General features: G+C 40.5%; 2 protein-coding genes, 2 long non-coding RNA genes and 1 other non-coding gene across 5 annotated transcripts; 3 read left to right on the forward strand and 2 right to left on the reverse strand.

Moving 5' to 3' along the window:
- The first annotated feature begins 238 nt into the window (after positions 1 to 238).
- Positions 239 to 1464, forward strand: LOC131018558 (uncharacterized). The gene is made up of 2 exons (XM_057947272.1): positions 239 to 1366; positions 1459 to 1464. The coding sequence occupies exons 1-2, from the start codon at positions 239 to 241 to the stop codon at positions 1462 to 1464; spliced, it is 1134 nt and encodes a 377-aa protein (XP_057803255.1).
- A 41-nt stretch (positions 1465 to 1505) lies between these two features.
- LOC131015682 (uncharacterized) lies at positions 1506 to 2526 on the forward strand. Its single transcript, XM_057944104.1, has 2 exons — positions 1506 to 1845; positions 1910 to 2526. The coding sequence occupies exons 1-2, from the start codon at positions 1514 to 1516 to the stop codon at positions 2505 to 2507; spliced, it is 930 nt and encodes a 309-aa protein (XP_057800087.1). The 5' UTR covers positions 1506 to 1513; the 3' UTR covers positions 2508 to 2526.
- A 2822-nt stretch (positions 2527 to 5348) lies between these two features.
- On the reverse strand, positions 5349 to 8284 carry LOC131015683 (uncharacterized). The gene is made up of 2 exons (XR_009098653.1): positions 8072 to 8284; positions 5349 to 6220 (listed from the first exon to the last, which is right to left on the reverse strand). It is a non-coding gene; the product is annotated as an uncharacterized LOC131015683 (long non-coding RNA).
- Positions 8285 to 16232: 7948 nt separating this feature from the next.
- LOC131015684 (uncharacterized) lies at positions 16233 to 18045 on the reverse strand. Its single transcript, XR_009098654.1, has 3 exons — positions 17742 to 18045; positions 17043 to 17104; positions 16233 to 16524 (listed from the first exon to the last, which is right to left on the reverse strand). It is a non-coding gene; the product is annotated as an uncharacterized LOC131015684 (long non-coding RNA).
- A 5812-nt stretch (positions 18046 to 23857) lies between these two features.
- LOC131019239 (small nucleolar RNA R71) lies at positions 23858 to 23963 on the forward strand. The gene has a single exon (XR_009100159.1). It is a non-coding gene; the product is annotated as a small nucleolar RNA R71 (small nucleolar RNA).
- The last annotated feature ends 2892 nt before the right edge of the window (positions 23964 to 26855 follow it).

Genomic DNA, 26855 nt, shown 5'->3' on the forward strand with positions numbered 1-26855 from the left:
CACCATTGCCACGCCTCTCATCCCTCTCTCTATCGGCAGACGGCTCGGCAGATAGAAGCGCCGCCCCGCGACGATAGCAGCGGCGCCCGGTCGTCTCCGGCAGAGCGATCAGCACCCCCGCCTCTCATCCCTCTCTCTGTGTTGTTTGATTTCTTTGGAATTGGATTCGAGTATTATTCCCAGTAAGTCTTCCTTGCTAGCTTCCCCTGCTTCCATTGCTCTGCTCTTCATTTGTGAAATGAATTCTTCAAGTTCTGTTCATGCTGATGGTGATACAAATGAAAATGATAATGAGAAGGAGAGTTCTAGTTGTTGGCCTTTGTGGAAATATGTAGAGAAGCAATCGAAAATTGGTAAAGGGGGTGGAAATACAAAATTTAAATGTATGTATTGTAAAAATGTGTATACTGGGTCTTACTCAAGATTGAGGAATCATTTGTTGAAAAATTCTGGTATGGGAATTACCATATGCCATAAAGCTACTGTTGCCAATGTACTTGAGATGTCAAAAATGGAAGAACAAGCTTCTAGCAAGAGAGATGCAGTTAAAATTAAAGATATACCTTTGCCTCGCTCAGTTTGTGATAGTGTTGGGTCTTTTTCTGTAACAATGACTGAAGTAGAGCCCTCCTCATTTAAGTTAGAAGGTTATGATCCTTTGAAAAAGAGGAAGATTGTTGATGGTCCTCTAGGAAAAGCTTTCAATGCACAAGCTCGTGAGATATTAGATGGTGAGATTGCAAGGATGTTCTACTCAGCTGGGCTTCCTTTTAACCTCGCTAAAAATCCACACTTTATTAAGTCTTACAGTTTGGCTGCCAATAGTAATGTTGCAGGTTATAACCCTCCAGGTTACAATGCTCTAAGAACCAAGTTATTGAAAAATGAGAGGTCACATCTTCAAACTTTGCTTGAAGCTACTAAAAGCACATGGAAGTCGAAGGGAGTAACCATAGTATGTGATGGTTGGACAGACCCTCAAAGAAGGCCTCTAATCAATTTTATGGCCATAAATGAAGGTGGACCAATGTTTATTCGCGCGGTAAACTGTCAAGGTGAGTATAAAGATAAATTTTTTATCGCTACTTTGATCAAGGATGTCATAACAGAGGTTGGTGTCCCTAATGTTGTCCAAGTTATAACAGATAACGCCCCCGTTTGTAAAGCTGCTGGAATGTTAGTTGAACAAGCATATCCTAGTGTATTTTGGACTCCTTGTGTTGTGCATACACTTAATCTTGCTTTAAAGAATATTTGTGCTGCAAAAAATACCGAGTCAAATGAAATCACATATGCGGAATGTCGTTGGATAAGTGAGATTGCTGTTAGTGCTGTTATGATTAGGAACTTCATAATGAATCATTCCGTGAGACTTGCCATGTTTACTGAGTTTTCTAAACTTAAATTGCTTGTGATTGCTGAAACTCGATTTGCCTCGATGATTATTATGTTGAGAAGGTTTAGAGATGTGAAATGTCAATTGCAATCGATGGTAATAAGTGAACAATGGTCTATGTATCGTGAGGATAACATTGAGAAAGCTAGAATTGTGAAAGAAAAATTGTTAGATGATGGCTGGTGGGATTCAGTAGATTATATTCTTCGTTTTACTGAGCCGATTTATTCGATGTTGAGAATTTGTGATACGGATAAACCTTGTCTGCACTTGGTTTATGGGATGTGGGATACCATGATAGTTAAAGTGAAACGAGTTATCTTTGAGCATGAGATGAAGAGTGACTTAGAGGAATCCAGCTTTTGGAATGTTGTATGCAACGTGTTAGAGGACAGGTGGAGTAAAAGCAACACTCAATTACATTGCTTGGCTCATTCCTTGAATCCAAGGTAATTCTATTAAATATTTGATATTTTATATTTTGAACACAACTAATATTCTAATTTTTTACAGGTGCATTACAGAGGATTGGATAAAAGAGCATCCGTATCTTCAAACACCAAATCACGATGCAGATATTGTTAAAATGACAAAAAATTGTATCAAACGTCTTTTTCCTGATGCAGAAACACGAACAGCAGTAACACTAGAGTTTGCTAATTTTTTTGGATGCTTTGAAGAGTTTGGTGATGAAGATTCTATACGAGATAGATTGAAGTTGGATCCACTGAAATGGTGGGTAGCTTATGGTATAGGAGCCCCACATCTTCGACCTCTTGCTGTGAGATTACTTGGTCAAGTTTCTTCCTCATCATGCTGTGAAAGGAATTGGAGTACTTATTCATTCATCCACTCTACAAAAAGAAATCGGATTACTGTAGAACGTGCTGAGGATTTGGTCTATGTACATAGCAATCTCCGTTTGCTATCAAGAAGAGCTCCACAATATATGAAAGGTGAATCTCAGATGTGGGATGTGGCAGGGGATGCATTTGATGCCATGGATGATATTGGAATTCTTGGAATTGCTAATCTATCTCTTGATGAACCTGAGTTGGAGTCTATATTATTTTGTGATGATGGAGAAGGAGAAGGACCAAGTAATTCTTAGAAGTGGAATGTTAATAGGTGAGTTAGTGTCTATATTATTTTATTGTATTTTGTTTTCAGTTAGTTTTTGCATTTTGTTGTTAGGTAATTCCTTTTATTTTGTGTTTGTTGACAGCCTTAATGTAGCAGTGGACGAGGAGGATGAGGACGTGAAGGATGAGTTGTAGGGCGTGACGAATGATGAGTTGTATAGGAGATTCTAATTTTACTCTTTCATATTTATCAGCCTTGATGTAACAATGCATAGGAGATTCTAATGTTACTCTTTCATTTTGGGAGGTTAAACTCGTTTTTGACTAATGGGATAACATAAGAACTTTTGTTTGATTTAATTGTATCGTTGAACTTTGAACTATATTGTGATTTAGTTCTTTGAATGTTCCATGTTATATATATATATATATATAACACGGACGTATCCTTCACGAATTGCACCCTACCATTTTTGAAAAATTCGTATCCCCGCACTGGAATCGTATCGCCCCCGCACCCGCCCCCCGCACCTATGCAACCTAGATTCTCAGCCACATATTTTATGCTTAGGCAGCAACCGACTTACTCCCTATTTAAATTTCAATCCATCATCCTTCTATCATCTTAATCCCTATTTTGTTCCCTTCTCAGTTTCACTACGTATCAACCGGTAATTTTAATTGTTTTGTAAATTTATGCAATTTTATTTCAACATATCAATCATTTCTTTCAATTCTTGCCAAAATCAGATTTTCTACAAGAAATCTTGTTTCCAAATCCAATCATACATACACACATCATTAAATCTAGTGTTTGTAATTCATAAGAAATTGGAATAGAATGCATATTCACTGATTTTTACAAGAAAGAAACTCAGATTTAGAAATCTAGATGGACAAAAGGAAAATTGATGAAGTTTGGGGGAGGGATTGCTCGCCGGAGCATCAACGCCGCTGCGTGTGCAGGGGCGGCGGCGGCGCTATCGTGTTGACTGCTGCTGTGATTTTCCAGTCGCGACAGAGGGAGGAGATGACTGGGCTGCGCTGCTGTCGACGCGAGGGCGGCGATGGTGGCTGTTGCTGTTGTCGGCGAGAAGGAGGTAAGGACGGGGTGGTGGTGCGGGCATGAATAGGTGGCGGCATGGGTCGCCAGAGAAGGGGGCGCGGCCGCGGCTTGGCGCGGCAAGGAGAGGGGCAGAGGGGGAGAGAGAGCTCCAAGTGAAGGAAGAGATGAGGGAAGAGGTAGAGAGGTTGAGGAGAGGACAGGGGGAGGTAGAGTCGCCGGCCTCCGGCGACTGGCTGCCGTCTGGTGGCGGCGGCAGAGGGGGAGACCGAGGGAGAGAGGAAAAGAGGGAGAAGGGGAAATGGGGGATAGATTAGAATTGGGATTCCACGAATGGGTCACGAAGAATTTTATTCATTTTATTCTGTTCTTTGCATGTCGTGGGGTTAATCCATTATGCTCCTTGCATGTTGTTTCTGTCTTTGCTTGTTAATATGTGTTTATTAACTGCGCTTAGACAAGCATGCTAGGTTTATCATTTTCTTAAGCATGTTTTAGAATTCTGCGAGCATGTTTTACTGCGTTCTAGAAGAGCATGTTTAGGATTATGTGTTGAGCATAATCAAACTTTTTGAAAGAAAAAGTCTAAGCAGTTTTAATAATTTTTAAAGTGCTTAAAAATTATTTTAGACCTCCACAAGCGGTCTCTAGACAAAGTGATTGGCGATGTGAGTAATCGTCCACACGCGTGGCTTACTTCATGTTTGTTCTTTCATAAGTTTGTCAGATGAGGTTTCTATAAAAAATATTTAAATCCATTAAAGTAGTGGGAGTTATGCGGTAAACGTCCACACGCGTGGCTTACTTGTATGATTTTCACGAGCACTTTGGAGAATAGAATTAAATAAGATAACCAAGAAATTAAATTGAAAGCGGCATGGTCCGAGTGAGTATGTCAATTTCGAGAATTTAATTGTCAAAGTCAAATTGTGGTCATTGCTTAGATATCATATCAAGTACAATGTACAACTCCCCGTGGAGTCCCTTCTTGATGATGATATGGTCTAGTTAAGGTCCACCTATTAATTTCCTTTGTCAAAAGGTTAAGTTAACATGGATGAAAATTAAATGACTAGGTGAATAGTTTGGTTGAGGAGTTCATGTGTAAACGTCCACACGCGTGGCTTGCATATGAGATTCCTTGGGCGGTTGGTGTAACGCCCCACTTTTCCCTAGCTAAATTTAGAGTAAATTTTGAACTTAGAAGTATGAGACGATTCACGCTGGAGAAATGAAACGATTTATTTTTAATTCCAGCAAATGATTTACAAAAAAAAACTTTTATAAAATTTCATTTATTTAAATTCTTATGCATTGCATATTTATTTAAATTGAGCATTTAACATTTACACGAGCTATTCATTTAGCAAACCCTGAAGAAATATTACAATCCCGATAATTTAATCCTGAGGGATTTTAATTGTCAAATCAACCACCTTATACCATGCTTCCCCCTTATCACTCACGTACTACCACCACTTCAAAGCAACCCCAATTAAACTTTAAGCCATACACCTATGAACATAGGCAGTCACATACTCCCCATACCTCTACGAATTCATTGTTATACATCAGCCAAGACTCCATCTCTCCATTCAACACAATTCTTTTGATAACTTCACAAATCACTCCAAAAAAAAAACAAAGGAGAACTGTCGCAGCCCGATTCCCGACACTAGTGATAGTGGGGTACGAGTATCGATACGACTATTTTTAAAAGAATAAAAGATAAGAAGAATAGGTCGAACATCAAGCGGAAGCTCGCATCAAAAGGTGTTAAGGAAATCATCATAAATGAACCCAAGGGTAAAATCGTCAATGTCGTTATAACTTTTTAATTATCAGGAATTTCACGAACAAAAACAAAACGGGTATCGCTCATTTTTCGTAAGGAATCATAATATGCAGAGTATCGCAGCAAAAGGCGAACCGATTATATGTATGAAGACATATAACCGTGAGTACATTGCTTAAATTCAAAAGAAAATCAAAGCATATCAATCATCAAGACTTTATCGTCAAAATGGAAATACGATAAAGTAAATACATCCTTCAGCAATTCCCCACCAGCACCAGACCAATCTCGCTCCTCGCTTAGTCTGCATATTTAGAAATACATGCAGGGCGTGAGTACATAATACTCAGTGGGCAAACGCCGAAAAATAAGAAAGGTGCTCTTAGAGCTATAGGTTTGAAACTTGCCACATCTCAGCAACACACAGAAAAAAAGTTAGCGTAAATGAATCTGTGCATGCAGTTTTCATAATCATGATATCATAAAGAAACGATAGCGCTATCAAAGTACTCATCATGTATGTACCACATCTACAACTTATCATCATCAAAGGTCCTGAGAAGTAGGCCTCCCTCTCAAGTACCGTGACCGGCCGACCCGAAGACGGCTCGCAGTCACCTCTGTGCACAAAATCCCGCTTGTGGCAGGACCGAATTCGTCTCATCTCATCAGTAGAGGGTAACATACAAGCTCAACATCAAAAATTGGCAACTCAAACAGTTCTCAAACATCATTTATCTCAAATCATTTGATAAGCTCATAACATCATTAAATCATTTCAGAAAGCTCGAATGATATACGTATACTCAAAATATTGCCCACCTGAAGTCCTTTGCTAATCCTGGAAAGAAATCAGGCAACTTACCTCTTCGTCTCGCTCGGGCCTTCATATGTCATCATCACATCGTCATCGTCATCGAAGGTTCATGTGATAAAACAAACCTTAGTGAGAAACTCAATCTCTAAATCCAAACTCATCTTAACTATAACTTCTTACTCAACGTCTATTTACCCATTAAAACTCAATCCCTAGGTATTCTCGGCTTCTAAGGATTCACACGTCCTATTATCAACTTAACTCTCAACTCGGCTCAAACTCATAGCAATCAAGCACATAAACAAGTATAAACACTTAAGCATATGAAAAACACACATAGACAAGTCAAAAACAAACTTCACTCTGCACTGACTCAACTTTAGAACCTCACCAGACTCTTTACAGAACTCCCTGGAGTCTTAACTTATACCAAAAGAAACCTCTTTGAGTCTAGTTTCATTTAAAAAAACGTAGGATAAAAAACTCCAAGTATTTTAGGAGATATGACTGTTTTACTACAGTCTACCATATTCGGCAGTTTTTAGCAACCGAAAAGTTTGATTTTTGAAAAATAGTAACCGTTGTCAAAAAGGTCTGAAATTTGGTGGGTACTTAGCTAAGACACTCAGATCTCAACCATAAAAATTTTGATTCCATAATGCTAAGGAAAGCTACTGGAAAAGATGACTCTATTGGCTACTCACCGAACAATTCGGTAGAACGTAGCAGTTTTAGTTTTACATTTTATAAAAATAGTAAACGAAGTCCAAATGACTTGAAATTTTATCGGTATTCTCAAGACTCTCAAATATACTTACCATAAAATTTTCATGGCGTTTGGGTATCAAAAACACTTAATCAAAGCTCATTTTAAGCACTTATAGCACTCAAAAACATTCAAGTACAACACAATAATCATCATACTCAAATTAACTCTCCTCTTTTACATCTTAACTCAAGTCTCAAGGGAAACGTTTCTACGAACGCATCAATTCAATTCTCTTTTCATTCTCATGCTCAAAATTACCCAAACACTCATTAATGACCTCATACATCATATAACTCATTTTACACATATAAATCCCCTTTTTATCATGCAAACTAAACTCTAATGATAACTCATGTATCAACGCAAACTCTTAACAAAAGCATGACAAACGTTCACATAAAGATCATAAATCAATTAGACCTCATTTTATCATTCATTGACTTCTCCAAATATGAAAACTCAAAAACTCATTCAAACTAAACTAAGTCCAAATTTTACTTAACTTACAATAGACTTAATCAAACATATTAAAACACTAATATCATGCTCAATTTCATATATCATAAGTCAAATCACTTAATAGATACATAGACAAGAAAGTCCTATTTTTTATTAAACTAAACTCTTTGAAATTTTATAAACACACATGGATCTTTAATCTCATAATATATCTATCAATTTTAATCATTTAAACTCACATATACTCCATCAATTTACAAATTAGAGCATAGATACACATATACCTAATTTTAGTAAACTAACTCATATCAAAATCATCAATTGACATCATATACTCAATTTACTCCATCAATCATCATCATATACATCTCATGGACTCATATACATCATCAATTCATCATTTAAATCATCAACTCAAAAGTTCCCAATTTTGGGTAAACTAAACTCATCCGATTTTTACATCTCAAAGCATAGCTTTTCAAAACACACATCAATCATCACCAAACATCACATAGATCACTTTTCTCACCCCAATTCAAGGAAAGAAGAAGAAAATTTTTTGAAGGGTTGAAGACCCATTTGATCGAAAATTTAGAAAAATGAAGGGGGTGATTTTCTTGCTTCAAACTCTCAAGAATACTCACATACAATCTCATACAAGTCTAATCTATGAATATAGAGATCACTTACCCAAGTTTACACCAAATATCAAACTTTCTCTCTCTAGTCTTGAAGCCAATCTTCAAGGATCTCCTTGGATTCAAGTTGATAGGAGGTGTTTAGGTAAGATTTTGATGGTGATTTATGTGTTTGGCATAGTTTTGTGAAGCTTCGGAGGTCTCATCTATGGTTGACAATGGTGGAAATGCGAGAGAGAAGGGAGAGAGGCGGTGGTCGAAAGTTAGGGAGGAAAGGAGAGAGAGAAATTTGCAAGATATGAAATGGATTTGGAAATCTTATGAAAGATTTGTAATCTTAGTGAATATTGGGCATTAATTGCCTTGATCTTTCTCTCTCTAATCTCTACACTCTCTCAATTAATACACTTGGCAATTTGTGGTATTTAGTCACATGGTAGGGAAATTAAAGAAAAATGTGAGAAGGGTGATCAATTAATAATCACAATAACTATGGAAATGCTACTCATTAATAAAGTACCATAGTATAATTATTCATGTGATCAAATAAAATAATTATAGCACTAATATTAGTGCACTCACTCAATTATAATATTCCTCATAGGAAGAATAATTAAAAAAAAAATATTATGCTTGGAAAAATTTTCATAAACCGGCATCATTCGATTTCTCGGTAAAAATAAACTGCACTTGCTTTGGAAACTTATTCAAAATTCCAAGTGCTAAAGTCTCGAATAAAAATCATAATAACTTGGTCATAATGACACACATAACAAAATCACATAATCAATCAGTCACGTAAATTCACATATCATCACATCAAAGCAGTCGGCAGACACAAACAACTAGACGTCTCTCAGACCGACTCTATTTATCAAGTTTTCTCACTCTTTCTTCCTCGACTCTATTTCCAACTCATTGTTCCTATTTTCTTAATAGGTCAGTCAATCTCTGATAACTCGGTATCCGGTAACTCTATTCCCGGTAGTTGGAAATAAAATAAAATCTCAGCTCAATTCAATCCGCATCTCTATCTCAACTCATTTCTCAAATCTCATCATTCTAACTCTATCATTGGTTTGTCCACTCATATCTCTATTTAAAGACAAACTGTCTTATCTGCTCATAAAAAAAGTAGTCTCGTATTTCGACATCTCAGTACTCCCAATAGTGTTAAGACACTATCTCACAACATGAGGAAAAGTACGGGGTGTTACATCCTACCCCCCTTAAAAAAAAATTCGTCCCGAAATTTGAGTTATTCACCTTCGGGTAAAAGCTCTGGGTACTTCTCTTTCATCTTCTCTTCAAGTTCCCATGTTGATTCTTCTTGACCGTGATGTCTCCATTGGATTTTCACCAAAGGAATCGACTTGTTCCTCAAATGTTGGATCTTCCGGTCCAGCATAGCATCAGGTCTCTCTTCATAGCTCAAATCTTGTTCTAGGGATACTTCTTCTTGATGGATGACGTGGTTTGGATCAAACACGTACTTTCTCATTTGAGAAACATGGAAAACGTCATGGACGTTCGCGAAGCTCGGAGGCAACGCTAGTTTATAGGCCACATGGCCTACTTAATCTAATACATCATAAGGTCCTATATATATATCTCGATTTGAGTTCTTGTTAACTCGAAAATAACATGCTCCCCGAGATAGGGAAAAACTCATACAAACATCGTTTCTAACGTCAAAATAATCTATCAGTGATTACTCAACTGTTTGATTTTCTTCTCTCGATTTTGCTAATCAATGCCACATTTCATGGCTATGTGGTCCCACTTCTATTGTGGAAGTTTCTAATAGGTGTAATTGTATAAGGTTGCCAAAGTGGCGCCTTCACGTGTTAACACGTCAAACATCTTTCTACGAAAGATGCCATCTCTCGCTTCTTATTCCCCTATCAAAGCGTCGTTTCAGTCTTGGCACATCTTTATACTTTCCGCAGGTGCGGTGTAAGGGGTATCATGAGCTTCGCTCGAAATTTCATTCTTCAGCTCTTCTATATCAGGCACACACAGTCTCTTTCCTTAAACAAAATGGCATTATCTGCCTCCTTTTTGGTAATTCTCTACTCTCTCGGTTCGAATCTTTATTCGCAACCTTTCCATCTTCTCATACTCTCTCTCTGAGCTGTGGCTATTCTCAATCGTGAGTCAAGTGTAACGTTCAGTGCAGAAATTACTATTTCTGTCGTTTGTGGTGGTATCACTACCTTCTAATTCATCTTCTCTAATTCCTTGATCAGGTTCTCTTCTCGAGTAAGGAGAAATCCCTACTCTCCCTGATTCTTTCTGCTTAACGCGTCAGCTACAACGTTAGCCTCTTCAGGGTGATAATTTATTTCACAATCGTAATCCTTCACAAACTCTAGCCATCTTCGTTGTCGCACGTTCAGATCTTTTTGCTCAAAGAATTATTTGAGACTTTTATGGTCGGTGTATATCTCACACCGTGCTCCATAGAAATGGTGTCTCCAGGTCTTCAAAGCATGCACTACGGCTGCTAATTCTAAATCATGCGTTAGATAACTCATCTCGTGTGGTCTCAATTGTCGCGAAGCATACGCTATAACTCTTCCTCTTGCATCAGTACCCATCCTAGACCATTTTTCGATGCATCAGTATAAACTGCATACTCTTTATCTGCTTTCAGAACAGATAACACAGGGGCTATAGTGAGCCTCTTTTTCAGCTCTTGAAAATTTCGCTCGCATTCGTCCCTCCAGACAAACTTGACTTCTTTCTTTAGCAGGTGCGTCAATGGCTTAGCGATTTTTGAAAAGCCTTCAATAAAACGTCGATAATACCCTGCTAATCCCAGAAAACTGCAAATCTCGTGCGGTGTGGTTGGCGATCTCCACTCCTGTACCGCTTGAACTTTCGCTGGGTCTACGTCAATTCCTCTTGCGGAAACAACATGGCTGAGAAAATTGATTTCTTCAAGCCAAAACTCGCATTTACTAGCTTCGCATAAAGCTTTTCAGCTCGAAATCTCTCTAACGCAATCCTCAAATGCTCTTCGTGTTCTCGTTTATTCTTCGAGTAAATCTGGATATCGTCTATAAAGACTATCACGAACTTGTCTAAGTATTCGTGAAAAATGCGATTCATGAGATCCATGAATACTGCCGGAGCATTCGTCAATCGGAAGGCATTTCCTCCAAACATCTTTGAGTTTATAGTAATGCCATATTGCATACGCGATGCCGTCTTCGGAAATATCTTCCGATCGTATTTTCAGCTGATGGTATCCCGTTTTCAAGTCAAACTTTGAAAAAGTGCTCGCTCCTTGTAGTTGATCGAACAGATCATCGATTCAGGGTGACGGATACTTATTCTTTAACGTCACTTTGTTCAACTCTCAATTATCGATACACCGCCTCAAGCTTCCATCCTTCTTTTTGACAAAAAGAACTGGTGCTCCCCACGGGAAAACACTGGGTCGAATGAAACCCATATCTAGAAGTTCTTGTAGTTGCAGCTTCAACTCTTGCAACTCAGCGGGGGCCATTCTGTATGGCGCTTTCGACGTCGGTGCTGCGCCCGGCTCTAAATCGATCGTAAACTTGAGTTGTCGATCTGGGGTAATCCTGGTAAAGTCTCAGGGAAAAACGTCTTTATACTCTTGCACATCTGGTACGTCATCAACATTTGCCTTGGATTCGTCTCTCTGGTTCAGGTATACAACGTACGCGGTTGTATCTTTTCTTCGCAAGAGATTTCTTGCTTGCAGTGCCGAGATGATCGGCGTCTTCTTCCATTTACTCTCAATACCAATGAAGGAAGTAGGTTCTTAGCCAGGTGGCTGAAAAGATATTCGTCCCTCCTTGCATTGTATCTACGCATGGTTTTCATCTAACCAATCCATTCCCCAAAATTTATGCCCAAGTGCCACCTATGCATCAGTCTCAGATTTTTAGCGTCGAGCTTAGTCGATCTTAACTCGAATTCTAAGTTGGGGTACACAGATGAAACCGTAGTAATTCTGCCTATAAGTGTGGCTACTCTGTAGAGGTTGTGGAGCAGGCTCTACATACGGTTTCGAACAAAAATACTATGGGCACATCATTTAACTCGCCTATATCTGACAAATTTCCTCTATTCTTGTCTGGTGCTTTCTACTCAAGCGCGAACAGTCTCTGATGATGCGGTTGATTCGCCTGCGGGGCTGGTGGTTGCCTTCTTGACTGATGTGGTCGATAGGCTGGCTGTTGTTGCTGTGGTAGAAGTGGCGGTAGCGATAGGATTCCCTCCATTGCTTTGAGTTGTGGCCGAAACTGACTCGGTCGTCCTCCGCTTCCACTTTGCTGACGATTCGGACACTGGTTCGAGTAGTGCCCGACCCTTCCGCAGGTGTAACAGCTATTCTGTCTCATCTTGCATTCTCTCAGACGTAATTTATTGCTCTTCGACAAGTCGATAACCCTTGCGGTCCTTGAAAGTTTACTGCTTCTGCGGCAGTTGGGCCAACATAAGGCCGTTTGTCTCAGTTCTGATATCGCGGTGGCGCATTCTGACTCTGCCACGGCTTCTTGGGATCTTGACTTCGGTCATCCCATTTTCTCTTTCCTTCTTGCTCTCGTCCAGAAAAAGGTGGATTGCACGTTGGAGTGCTCCAACTCGTTTGGGGTGCTGAAGTTCAAATCACGTTCTCTGGCTGCTTTGCCAGTTCTATATCAAATGCTCTATTTAATACTTCAGTACACATTACCGCACTCTGACTCGTTAAATCGTCTCGTACCTCTTATCTCAAACCTGATCGAAACAATTCTGACATCTTCTCGTTCATCTCTTCTCGATATGTGGCATACCGAACCAAGTCGCGAAACTGCCGATCGCATTCAGCTACGGTTTTATTGCCTTATCTCATATCATCAACTCTATTTCTTTCTTTATTCGGTTTCTCTTTCTCGACAAAAGTCTAAGGGAACATATAACAACCTTAGAACTAATTCTCATAACTCATCGTCAAAGACATATCTCATGTCTATCATCGCAACATCAGCTCAAAACTCTACTCAAGCATAGAGACTCTCTGGTCATCGTCATATAGACATATAAGAAAATTTTCTCTTTCGAGAACTCTTACTAATTGCGGGGCATAACGAAAATAAAACATCCCCTATTATTACGACGATGCTACTTCTATACTAATCATCATCCCAGTCTGCTATCGTGGAAAACATTATCTGCTCTAACCCATCATCTCGATCTTCTTGAATCTGCTATAGTCTATTCTGGCTTAGCATCACTTCTTCTCATCCTCGAAATGGTTAGCTTTCTACAGACTTGGCTAATATAAGAAAATCCATAATCAAACAGTCGTGCTCGTCCCGTAATAATTATATTCTACAGCTGCTCCCATAAATCGTGTTTCTTCCAAACATTCTTCTTGTTATACCATCCTAGTTACCTAGACATTCCTAACTCTTGTCGGATGTGGTAGGGTAATAGGATGTGATGAATAGAAATGCCTGATCTTGAACAAGACGAGCTCAAGTAATGGAATGATTCCATAATAGCCAGTGCTATTTCAAGGATAATGAAGAAGTTACAATCAAGGTAAGGTCAAAAGCTAGAACAGAATCTAGAATAAAAACTGAGATATGATATGATAGAAGTAAATCAATACTGGAGGTAGAAACAATCCACTAAGTGGAAAATGAATAAATTGTCCACTGTTAAAGCAAGGGGTAAGGATTTCCAACACAAACGGCTCAGGCTCAAACACAGTGGATCTGGAAAAATTTTCTCAATAGCAAATAGTTCATCTCCTGTTGGAGTTCAAATGGATGCAGAAAAATTTAAATACGACCAAGCGGGATAGGGACTCAATAAGTCTACTCTCATGACTACTCTAGCGATAATACGCGCGGTCCCGGTGAAAGTACCTCTATTGCGAAGTACAATTGGTCAATAGTATCTATGCATCCCATGAGGTCTCCATTATACATTCGTCCTATTAGGGTCGTGTCTATAAATCGCGATGAAATCTCTAACTCTCGTCGTATTATCTCAACAGTTGGTTTCTCTGCTCCTCTTCTTCATCTTCTTCTCGGTTTATGTTCCTTCGGTTCCCTCTTCTTCTCGGAGGTATACTATAAAGGAAAAAGAGTTATATAACTATCGACTTCTAAACTAACCGTTCGTCGTTACAAAATACAAATTCTCTTTTTCTCACTTCTATATCTCATTTGTGATCTCAAAATTCTCAAAATTCTTGTCTACTCTATTTCTCGTCTATCACCGTTCATAATTCTCATCAATCTCTATTTCTCATTTATCATCATGCATCAACATCATCATCATTCTCAAAGCTCTGATAAAGATAGTGAAACTCACTAATCATCAACATCTCTGTAAATATATATATAGGGAAAATTGCCTCTCACTCGAGGTCTTTTACAAAAGTAGGATCCTATGTACAAAGGTCCTAACACTAAAATGATGCTCTAGCTATACAAGCATCATAGGTACTAAGCACCTATAGATATATACTATCTGTACGTACACAATATACTATGCCTCTCTACCTATATATATACATATATCATATATGCATCTATACATATGTTCGCGTCTACTAGATACACGTGATCGCTAGTCGTCATCTCCTGAAATCCTGCTCGTCGCATCGTCAACTTCCATTTCCTCACTCGGCTCCGTCTCCTCGCTCGGCTCCGACTCTTGACTCTCGTACTCGTCGATCAGTCGGTAGACACTATCATCGCTCGGCTCATCCTCGACGTCGGTGTCCATCATAGGACCATAAATCGGCACCTCGGGAACAGGTACCCATGTCTCGACTCCGTCGGCAGTAATATGACGCTATAATGGCTGGGTCCGTCCGTGGCCGACCGTCATCTCTGGAGTTTCCTCATCCGGGTCCTCCTCCTCACTGTCCAGGTGTACTGGCCGAGACCTTCCCTCCTGGGCGTCTCGGGACGGTGGATATAAAATCGAGTGTATATACGTCTGAAAAGCCAAAGTGCCCGGCTCAGGCAACGGGGCAACCCTCGGATAAGGATCAAAGGGCACATACTATATCTGAGGCTCAATAGAAACAATCGGCTGCGCCGACTCAACAGGTGGCAATGGCAAAGGTGCCGTCGCCAGTGTCAAATCCCAAGGCGGTAACTCAGCGCTGGGAAAAGGAATAAGGGGTAGAAACGCAAACGGGTCATGCTCTACCACTGGAGAGTACGCCTCGAAGACCATCGGCTCTGAAACATCCAGCTCAAAAGAAACTGGAATCGGATCAGCTGGGGGTAGAGGGGCAATCGGAAACGGCTCCTCGGGAAGTGGGGGCACAACAACAAGCTCCCTTCTCTGGGCTGGTCCCTCAGACTCTCCATACGGCGGTGAAGGTGGCTCGCCATAAGCAAGGTAGCGGTGGCTCAACGTCGCGATGAAACCACGAAAATCGGCGCTCACAAACCGCCCGAACTCAGTCCTCCTGATATACTGCGGCACCAGCGAAGCCGCCCAGTCTTGCCACTCGGGTGGCAGCTGTGGAATCAGGTGAGTAATAGCCTCAGCCTCATCTATCCCGTGGATACTAGCCTTCAACCAACAACGGTGGTAATGCGCTAGAAGCTCTCCAAGAGTATCGCCCTCTCTCAGTCCAGTAGATCTGAACCAACGACGCATCACCTCACTATATCGTCTCTGTATCGCTGCCTCTTCTCGACTTCATCCTCGTTTGGTACGGTAGGGCATCGGCTATACTAGCCTCAACATCTCCCCTCGTATTCCACATCAACTGCCTCGTATCAGAATTCATCATCTTAAACAATTTCGTCATTAAAACAATACATGACTCATTAGTGAATCAAACTCAGCTCTCAACAGGAAAGCAACTAGAAACAACATCAACCTCTTACCTCGTTAAGCTGGAGGAGATGGGGTGCTGGGGTTCTGTTTTGAACTGACTCTCTCAAATTAGCATAAGAATTCAAATTAGGCTAGTACTCAATTTTAAAGGAGTAAAAGCAATCAAAGGTTCAACTCAGTCAAGCAATAGACTCAGAGCAGATGACCTGCTCTGATACCACCCTGTCGCAGCCCGATTCCCGACACTAGTGATAGTGAGGCACGAGTATCGATACGACTATTTTTAAAAGAATAAAAGATAAGAAGAATAGGTCGAACATCAAGCGGAAGCTCGCATCAAAAGGTGTTAAGGAAATCATCATAAATGAACCCAAGGGTAAAATCGTCAATGTCGTTATAACTTTTTAATTATCAGGAATTTCACGAACAAAAACAAAACAGGTATCGCTCATTTTTCGTAAGGAATCATAATATGCAGAGTATCGCAGCAAAAGGCGAACCGATTATATGTATGAAGACATATAACCGTGAGTACATTGCTTAAATTCAAAAGAAAATCAAAGTATATCAATCATCAAGACTTTATCGTCAAAATGGAAATACGATAAAGTAAATACATCCTTCAGCAATTCCCCACCAGCACCAGACCAATCTCGCTCCTCGCTTAGTCTGCATATTTAGAAATACATGCAGGGCGTGAGTACATAATACTTAGTGGGCAAACGCCGAAAAACAAGAAAGGTGCTCTTAGAGCTATAGGTTTGAAACTTGTCACATCTCAGCAACACACAGAAAAAAAGTTAGCATAAATGAATCTGTGCATGCAGTTTTCATAATCATGATATCATAAAGAAACGATAGCGCTATCAAAGTACTCATCATGTATGTACCACATCTACAACTTATCATCATCAAAGGTACTGAGAAGTAGGCCTCCCTCTCAAGTACCGTGACCGGCCGACCCGAAGACGGCTCGCAGTCACCTCTGTGCACAAAATCCCGCTTGTGGCAGGACCGAATTCGTCTCATCTCATCAGTAGAGGGTAACATACAAGCTCAACATCAAAAATTGGCAAGTCAAACAGTTCTCAAACATCATTTATCTCAAATCATTTGATAAGCTCATAACATCATTAAATCATTTCAGAAAGCTCGAATGATATACGTATACTCAAAATATTGCCCACCTGAAGTCCTTTGCTAATCCTGGAAAGAAATCAGGCAACTTACTTCTTCGTCTCGCTCGGGCCTTCATATGTCATCATCACATCGTCATCGTCATCGAAGGTTCATGTGATACAACAAACCTTAGTCAGAAACTCAATCTCTAAATCCAAACTCATCTTAACTATAACTTCTTACTCAACGTCTATTTACCCATTAAAACTTAATCCCTAGGTATTCTCGGCTTCTAAGGATTCATTTTAAACTCACATATACTCCATCAATTTACAAATTAGAGCATAGATACAAATATCCCTAATTTTAGTAAACTAACTCATATCAAAATCATCAATTGACATCATATACTCAATTTACTCCATCAATCATCATCATATACATCTCATGGACTCATATACATCATCAATTCATCATTTAAATCATCAACTCAAAAGTTCCCAATTTTGGGTAAACTAAACTCATCCGATTTTTACATCTCAAAGCATAGCTTTTCAAAACACACATCAATCATCACCAAACATCACATAGATCACTTTTCTCACCCCAATTCAAGGAAAGAAGAAGAAAATTTTTTGAAGGGTTGAAGACCCATTTGATCGAAAATTTTAAAAAAATGAAGGGGGTGATTTTCTTGCTTCAAACTCTCAAGAATATTCACATACAATCTCATACAAGTCTAATATATGAATATAGAGATCACTTACCCAAGTTTACACCAAATATCAAACTTTCTCTCTCTAGTCTTGAAGCCAATCTTCAAGGTTCTCCTTGGATTCAAGTTGATAGGAGGTGTTTAGGTAAGATTTTGATTGTGATTTATGTGTTTGGCATAGTTTTGTGAAGCTTCGGAGGTCACATCTATGGTTGACAATGGTGGAAATGTGAGAGAGAAGGGAGAGAGGTGGTGGTCGAAAGTTAGGGAGGAAAGGAGAGAGAGAAATTTGCAAGATATGAAATGGATTTGGAAATCTTATGAAAGATTTGTAATCTTAGTGAATATTGGGCATTAATTGCCTTGATCTTTCTCTCTCTAATCTCTACACTCTCTCACTAATCTCTACACTCTCTCAATTAATACACTTGGCAATTTGTGGTATTTAGTCACATGGTAGGGAAATTAAAGAAAAATGTGAGAAGGGTGATCAATTAATAATCACAATAACTATGGAAATGTTACTCATTAATAAAGTACCATAGTATAATTATTCATGTGATCAAATAAAATAATTATAGCACTAATATTAGTGCACTCACTCAATTATAATATTCCTCATAGGAAGAATAAATTAAAAAAAAATATTATGCTTGGAAAAATTTTCATAAACCGGCATCATTCGATTTCTCGGTAAAAATAAACTGCACTTGCTTTGGAAACTTATTCAAAATTCCAAGTGCTAAAGTCTCGAATAAAAATCATAATAACTTGGTCATAATGACACACATAACAAAATCACATAATCAATCAGTCACGTAAATTCACATATCATCACATCAAAGCAGTCGGCAGACACAAACAACTAGACGTCTCTCAGACCGACTCTATTTATCAAGTTTTCTCACTCTTTCTTCCTCGACTCTATTTCCAACTCATTGTTCCTATTTTCTTACTAGGTCAGTCAATCTCTGATAACTCGGTATCCGGTAACTCTATTCCCGGTAGTTGGAAATAAAATAAAATCTCAGCTCAATTCAATCCGCATCTCTATCTCAACTCATTTCTCAAATCTCATCATTCTAACTCTATCATTGGTTTGTCCACTCATATCTCTATTTAAAGACAAACTGTCTTATCTGCTCATAAAAAAAGTAGTCTCGTATTTCGACATCTCAGTACTCCCAATAATGTTAAGACACTATCTCACAACATGAGGAAAAGTACGGGGTGTTACAAGAACTCAACTTCAGGAGCAAGCTTTTTCAGAATGTACATCAAGCTCATCTCCCTTACCTATTTCAGCACACAAACAACTGAGCATCCCTCTCGATCAAGGTTTCTACTCTCCAAATTCTAAGTTGTTTCAAATTACGGATTACACTTTCATGTACCTTTTTCATGACTTGTTTTAGACAAAGGCACCACAACAACCCATCCACTGGACTGAATAAAGAAATGAACTTTACATATGCATATATCTTTGTATATCTTCTCATTTATGTGTTTAAGCAAAAGTATCAAATGTTTTTACAATTGAGAAAACAAAAGTGGGGAAGTCTCAGTTTTGTGGTGTGGGTTTCGAGTCAGTTACTACTCTTGGTGTGTGTGTGTGTTCTGTTGAGTCGGGGCAGAGGTCAGGCTGTGGGTTGACAGACGGCTGCGGTGAGGAGCTGCTGTGGTTCGTCTGGGGGAAACTTGATCGACGGCGGCAGCCCTAGGCTGTGCAGTTGCCGGACTCCGAAAAGAAAGAGAGAGAGAGAGAGAGAGAGAGGGCGGTGGTGGCTGAATTAGGCAGGGAAAGAGGGCGGCGGTTGTGGCATTGCTGCGGTTGCCGGAGGTGAGGGCGGCGCGGCTTATATCTGTCGTTCGCCGGAGTTCCAGAAGGGAGGCGGCAGATTCCGAGGGAAAGAGCCGAGAAATGGGGAAATGGATTTTGTGGTGTGTTGAACAGTTTTCTGTGAGAAACCGAGAGACAGAGATTTGAGAAAAGAAGGAAGAATGGGAGAGAGATTGAGGGAGGAGAGTGACCGCAGGCGGCGCTCCTCGCCGGGAACGAGGGAGTGCCGGCGGCGCTGTCTGGTTTGGGATGTGTGTGTGCGTGTTAAGTTTCAAAGAGAGAGAGAGAGTTTTGAGAGAAAATGAGGTATCATCGTATCAGCATATGTGTTAAGAGAGGAGATGAGATTGTGGGCCATGAGGGTTGGGCCTAATTATTTATGAGATTCCGCGCTCGCTTTGATTCCTCTGGCGCTTCCGCGCTCGCTTCGATTCCTCTGGCGCTGGGGCATTTCTCTGGCTTCCCATTTCGCTGCTCTGGCAAGCGGGGCTTTGCTTCTCTTAATGCCAAAGTATGCACAAAAACACGATTCTTAGCCCAAACTCTCCAAAATTTGCACTCTTCATCTCGAAAACCTAAATCTCCTGCAAAGCATAAAATAGACCATAAAACGCACCAATTTCCAGAAGATTCTCTTTAAAATATGCACATGCAAACCCCCAAAATTAGAACAATTAAGCATAAATCAACCCCCCCACACTTAGCCTTTTGCTTGTCCTCAAGCAAAATCCATATGAATCCTAGGAAGAGATTTATTACAACAATGCTAATTTCCATCCAAACGTTCTCAAAGTGAATTCAAAATTTTACAATCAACACATATCTCTCGATCATGCAAGTAACTCAAAGTTTAAGAAGCAACAAAAGAGTAATGTAAGCAATTCGATCAGACCCAATTCTCCGCTAGAAGTGAATTCCCTAATGTGATCGCCTTTATAATCAATATCACCATTTTTCACACTTTGTGTGCTTAAGATTTTCGACAGTTGAGCCATAATTCATGAAATAAAAACCATTTGGATGTAATCCAAAGTCTTTTCACGTGGTTTCCCATGCTCATAGTTAGACTAGAGGAGCAGAGACTCAGAGCTATCACATTTCAGAACAGGCCAGATGTTTCAGAGCTGGCAATTTTAAAGTTGGCAATTCGTCCAACATTTTCACAGATAAGATATGATCGTAGGCAATCACAATGACAACACTCCTTCTAGCATCTACCGGACAAATCACGTTTTACTAACTTACAATCATGTTGCAACAAAACTCAAATTCTTCGCACAAATAAGAAACATATATCAAGAGTAAAACAAGAATAACCACCAAACAAACACAAACCCTAAATTCTCATCGAAAACCATCTTCTCTTCCACAAATTCATAAAAATTAGCAAGATTCGAGACCAAAAACTAAGCATAGAAAGACTAATCTCGCCCAATTGAAAGCATAATCACAATAAAACACCCCCCACACTTAAAGCATGCCATGTCCTCAGGGCACAAAAGAAATAAAAAGAGTGGAGAATACGTCCCTGATTATCGGCATTGAGAAACTGAAGCATCGTGTGAGGTGGTGAAGAGGGGAATTCGCGGTCTGCGGCAGAGTGAAGAGTGGCCACGCTGAATCAGATTAGCGCTGGCAGAGCAGCGCGGAGAAGTGTAGCGTGGAAAAGTACAGCGCGGAGAAGTGCAGCGCGGAAAAGTGCATCGGTGGAAAGGTGCAGCGCGGAAAAGTACAGCGCGGAGAAGTGCAGCGCGGAAAAGTGCAGCGGTGGAAAGGTGCAGCGCGGAAAAAGTGCAGAGACGCGCTGGCGAGGCTGCACTGATGGCAGAGGCGCGCTGGCGAGGCTGCACTGATGGCAGAGGGAAACTGCAGCGCTGAAGTCAAAACATGAACACCACATCAAAGTATCCGCGCAAGCAACCAAAATTTAGGAAAGACAATACAAAAACGGAAAACAAAGAACAAGAAAAACAAAAACTAAAAACCAAACCACGGTGGGTTGCCTCCCACCAAGCGCTAGAGTTAGAGTCGCCAGCCCGACTTAGAGGATCCCTTAACCAAAATCGCTATGAAACGTCAGCTGAATTAGTCCTCGTGAAAGCACATCATCCTCCAGTTCAGCTGCGGGTCCTCTTAATGAGAAAGCAGAGCTCATCGCATTCATCATTCTCTCGAACCAAGAGCTATGTCGAGATCTCTCCTCTTTCTTCTCATCCAAAAGTGGTGCACTCTGCACTCTTAGCACGGTATCATCCTTGCACGGCAGCACATCAGCCTGTTCTTCCTCAACGGTTGCATCCTCTTTCACGGTAGTTGGTACCTCATGAGCGGCATTAACGTCGAGTGGAAGCTTGGCCAAAAATTGATCTTCAATGGCCTCCTCATCCTACAAATTATCAAGAAAATTTTGTGTAATTTTGTCCTCTTCCGGGATGGTGCACATCAGCTTCTCCTTAGCGTAATTCTGGTATGTGTTGTTCAGAGTTGAGCACGTCAGCGCTGGCGGTAAAATTTCTGCTCTGTCCTCCAGCCGCAGAGCTGGAGTAGTCAGCGCTGGCGGAATGGGCATAGCTGGAGTAGTCAGCGCTGGCGGAGGAATTTCTACTCTGGCGTCCAACTTCAGAGCTGGCGGAAGAGTCAGGGCTGGAGCGCTTGGTAGAGCTGGTGAAAGACAGTTAGCTCTGAAAATTTCTACTTTGTCCTCATGGTCAGCAATCTCCACAAGAGAACAGATATGCATTGAAGAACTAGAAATATTAGGCTTTTTATTAAAAACGGAGAATGTTACCGATCTACCAAACCCGGCCATGCTCAAAGTTCCAGAACCCACATCAATGCGCGTTTGGGTAGTAGCCATAACAGGCCGACCAAGTAGAAAAAGTTGCCCATTCTTTCCTATAATGCCATGCCCTGCCTCGAGCACCACGAAATCGGCTAGCACCGTGATTCCTCTCACCATGACTTCAACATCTTTTAAAATACCACGAGTGCTACAATATGCCCCATTAGCTAGTTGAAGTCTTATTTTCGTGCTTTTAAGCTCCTCTTTCATCCTGCCCAATTTTTGAAAAATAGCATACGACATCAAATTGACTGCCGCCCCCAAGTCTAACATCCCCGGCAACGGCGCCAAAATTTGACTCAACTAGAAACACCTCTAAGTTGACTTGCCCGTGAATTCTCCAGCTCGACCCAAGCCAATACCAATAATGAAACTCCCTGGATCTTCTTTCTTTGGTAATGGTTGGGTTGGATCAACACTTGATGGTGGCAGAGGTGGGCTGGGCTTCGGTGGTTGATAAGGCGTATTGGATTTATGAAGTTTCTGCTCTGGCCTTATCAACTCTGGTATTCTCCTCTGCTCTGGCGTCCTTTTCCTCTGCTCTGGCTGCCGAGTCAAAGCTGACTCTCTCCTCTGCTCTGGCATCCTCGCTAGAGCTGGCTCTTTCCTCTGCTCTGGCTGCCAAGCTAGAGCTGGCAGCCTAATCTGCTCTGGCATCCTCGCCAGAGCTAGCGCTTGATGAGTTTGGCTCTGCTGCTGCTGTAGCTGGTCCAGCGCGTCCGACAGTTGCCCTACGGTGGTCTCAAGGTGTTTAATAGTGGCAGCCTGAGACTCCATGCTCTGCTTGCTAACCTCCATAAACGCTTGCAACGTATCTTCAAGTGATGACTTCTAGGGCTGAGCGTGTTGCTGCGAAGGTTGAAAATTCCCTTGCTGTTGATACCTCGGTGGATATTGTTGGGGAAAATTTTGTTGCGGTGGGCAGGGCTGCTGACCTCTCCATCCATTATTGACGTTCTGCCCTTGATTATAATTTTGCGGTCTACTCTGCCCTTGATTATAGTTCTGTCCTTGATTATGGTTTTGCCCTTGATTGTAGTTTTGCACGAAGCCAGGTCTGCTCTGCATTTGATTATAGCTCTGAAATCCTTGTGCGGCATAGACTTCAGCTTCACCCTCCGCAGTAAACTCTCCCATTCTATGGCACTCATTAGCTCCATGGCTGAAATCTCCACAAATACCACAAGGCTCGCTATTCTGCGCCGGGACGGAAGGAGTTTCCATCTTACCTATCTTAAGATGCTCCACTTGTCTCACAAGATCGGCTACTTGCTTCTGCAGCTCAAACTGTTGCGTTACAGAGCTGGCCTCAACTCTCTTCCCACGGACTGATTTCTGTTGGGAGCTCTCGGCCAAAGTCTTGAAAATCTCTTTTAGCTCTGTTGCCGTCTTCCGAGCTATGTTACCTCCGGCCGTGCTATCCACCATAAATTGGGCAGTTTGCACTAACCCATCGTAGAAGAACTGCATCAACATAACATTGGTGAACTGATGTTGAGGGCATTGACGAATGAGTTCTTCATATCTCTCCCATGCTTCATGCAATGGCTCGTCCGCTCCTTGTGTGAACTCCATTATCCTCGTTCTCAGTTCCTGCGTTTTGTGGCCTGGGTAGTATTTCAGCATAAATTTTTCACAAGCATCTCCCCATGTAGTGATAGAGTTGGGCGGCAGAGATAGCATCCACGTCCTCGCCCGGTCTTTAAGTGCATAGGGGAAGCACTTGAGTTTGAGTTGGTCCTCCGTGAGGCTAAGCAGAGGAATCGTTTGCACTTGTGTGCAAAAATTTTGGATGAATTGAAGAGCATCCTCGCTTGGCATCCCATGGAACACCGGCAACAAATTCGAGTCGTTGGGTTTGAGATTGTAGTTTCTCACAGCAGTGGGGAGCACGATTGCCGATGTGTTGGTATCTACAATCACCGGCCTGGTGAAATCTCCCATGTATTCCATATTCTGCGCCATGACTTCTTTCTCCTCGTATGTATTCTGCTCTGTATCGGCAGATTCAGAGCTTGCGGCTTCAGAGTGCGCTTCAGAATCAGAGTCAGAGTATAACACGTCTGCTCTGGTATATGTTCGAGTGTTATCCAGCGGCGAAGTTAGTTTTCTTTTTAGACTACGGCGTCCCTGCATAAACAACACTTAACACAGGGATTAAACGCACCGGGTGGAAGAAACAGATAAAAATGAAAATAACAGAAATTTAAATAAAGCTAGTAAAAAAACGACACAACTAAAACGCCTAAAACTTTCCCCGGCAACGGCGCCAAAATTTGACTCAACTAGAAACACCTCTAAGTTGACTTGCAATAGAACAAGGACATCCTAGCAGTGATAAGTTGACCCAGTGTCATCTCTCAAGGAAGATCTTAAAGGGCAATTAATTATGTCACGCGAAAACAGTAAACTAAGGATGATTAAACTAAAACATGGAAAGTAAATTAACGCGACTTAAACTTAACTAGGCAAAAATGAATTATTAACTAATGCTTGTAATTTAAACTTAACTAAAAACTTAATCTTAAAATTATCTAGGCATGAAACTATTAAACCCTAGGCAAGAATTAAACTCATAAAAGTAAAAGAACTTGGAAATTAAATACTAACTAGGAATTTAAATACTTATAATTTAAAAGATTCTAATCTAATGAGCATAAAACTAAATTGCATGATTTAAAGTGCATAATTTAAATTGCAGAATTTAAAGAAAGAAACTAAAAACAAATAAATAAACTTAATTAAAGAAATACAGTAAATCGTCTCGAGAAGTAATCTGTCACGTAATTACAACTCTAAACGGGAATTAATCTAAAACATGAATTTAAAGAACTATGAACTAAACTAACTAGAACAGAAATCGAAACTACAACTATGAAAGCAATAAACCTAAACTTTGGCTGCCTAGAGGAGACTAAAGATTAGGGCAAGGAGAATGTTTTTCAATGAAAAGTATGGCCCTATTTATAGACTTCGAACCTCTATGGATCACCATGAAAGTAATAGAATCGTGCAAAGGAAGGTAAGTCCAGTTGTGACACGCTCAGCAAGTAATCTCCACCCTAGCGGAAATCGCGGCTCTCGCCAGCGGAATGGCTTCCGCTCTGGCTCTTCCGCGCTCGCTTCGATTCCTCTGGCGCTTCCGCGCTCGCTTCGATTCCTCTGGCGCTGGGGCATTTCTCTGGCTTCCCATTTCACTGCTCTGGCAAGCGGGGCTTTGCTTCTCTTACATGCCAGAGTATGCACAAAAACACGATTCTTAGCCCAAACTCTCCAAAATTTGCACTCTTCATCTCGAAAACCTAAATCTCCTGCAAAGCATAAAATAGACCATAAAACGCACCAATTTCCAGAAGATTCTCTTTAAAATATGCACATGCAAACCCCTAAAATTAGAACAATTAAGCATAAATCAAGTACATTAGTACTTAGCCCAAAAATATTTTCAAATGTTTTCAGGTTGGCTGGCTGGTGCTGACGGGACGGAGCTGAGGCTAGGGTTCAACTTCCTATTAAGACTTCCGCTGTAGCACTAAATAATATCCATGATCGAGTTTAGACTCTTAACTCCTAGATTTATGCTAATGAATGTCGGTTGTCAGAAGCATGAAACAAAACTTGTGATCCAAAGGGGACTAGCCCGACTTGTTATCTTATTATTCGGGTTCAATAAGGATTTTTCCTTATGTTATTCATATAAAATTGTTGCACCTCGATTGTATTTATTCCTTCAAGAATTGGGGTGTGACAGTTGGAGGTTTCAATCAATATTGTTTTATCAAAAGGTTACAATATTATTGTTACGAATTATGTGCTTCATGTTCTTACATGTTTAAATTGTTTACTTTCAGATATGTCTATGTCTCCTATTGTTTATTTATTCTTGCACAAAATCTTTAACCGGTCTATATATATATATATATATATATATATGGAAACGCATTTTTGGAGTTTATCTTCATCACGAACTAGCACAAATTTTGTGCTTCTTATTACTCCACGTTCTATCTGTCCGAACGATGAGTTAACTGATGGGAAAAATGAATTGCATAAAAGGTGACATAAAACGAATAATGTGGTTATATGCTATATTATGAGAATAATGTCACAAATTTTGCAACTCTAACATCAGGGCATGGACCATGCTCTTAGCATCATGCTGAATCTCAAGAAAACGTTCGGAGAGTCGGACTGGGCTACTCGTTTAAATTTGATGAGAGTAATCTTGTTATTTTTATGAGCGAGCATAGCTCAGTGCATGAGCATGTCATGCACATGGCAAACTTGTTTGATGGACTTGACTTGCTCAGTGGGAGTATCGACGGTGAGGCAAAAGTCGATATTATCCTGAACTATCTTACCGAGTCTTTTAATTAAGAACTTTCGCCTCAACGCTGTTATGAGCAAGAAGGATAATACTCTTTTTGAGTTGTTGAATGCTCTAGTTACGGCTAAGGAACTTGTGGGAAAGATATGTGCAAGAA

Source organism: Salvia miltiorrhiza, chromosome 3, assembly GCF_028751815.1.
Source record: "Salvia miltiorrhiza cultivar Shanhuang (shh) chromosome 3, IMPLAD_Smil_shh, whole genome shotgun sequence".
Taxonomy (NCBI): Eukaryota; Viridiplantae; Streptophyta; class Magnoliopsida; order Lamiales; family Lamiaceae; genus Salvia; species Salvia miltiorrhiza.

Excerpts from the sequence above, each read along its gene's own strand:
- LOC131015682 (XM_057944104.1), top strand. The coding sequence starts at position 1,514 with ATGTATCGTGAGGATAACATTGAGAAAGCTAGAATTGTGAAAGAAAAA. Across the intron at positions 1,846-1,909 it reads GCTCATTCCTTGAATCCAAG|GTGCATTACAGAGGATTGGA; the intron begins GTAATTCTATTA and ends AATTTTTTACAG.
- LOC131018558 (XM_057947272.1), top strand. The coding sequence starts at position 239 with ATGAATTCTTCAAGTTCTGTTCATGCTGATGGTGATACAAATGAAAAT.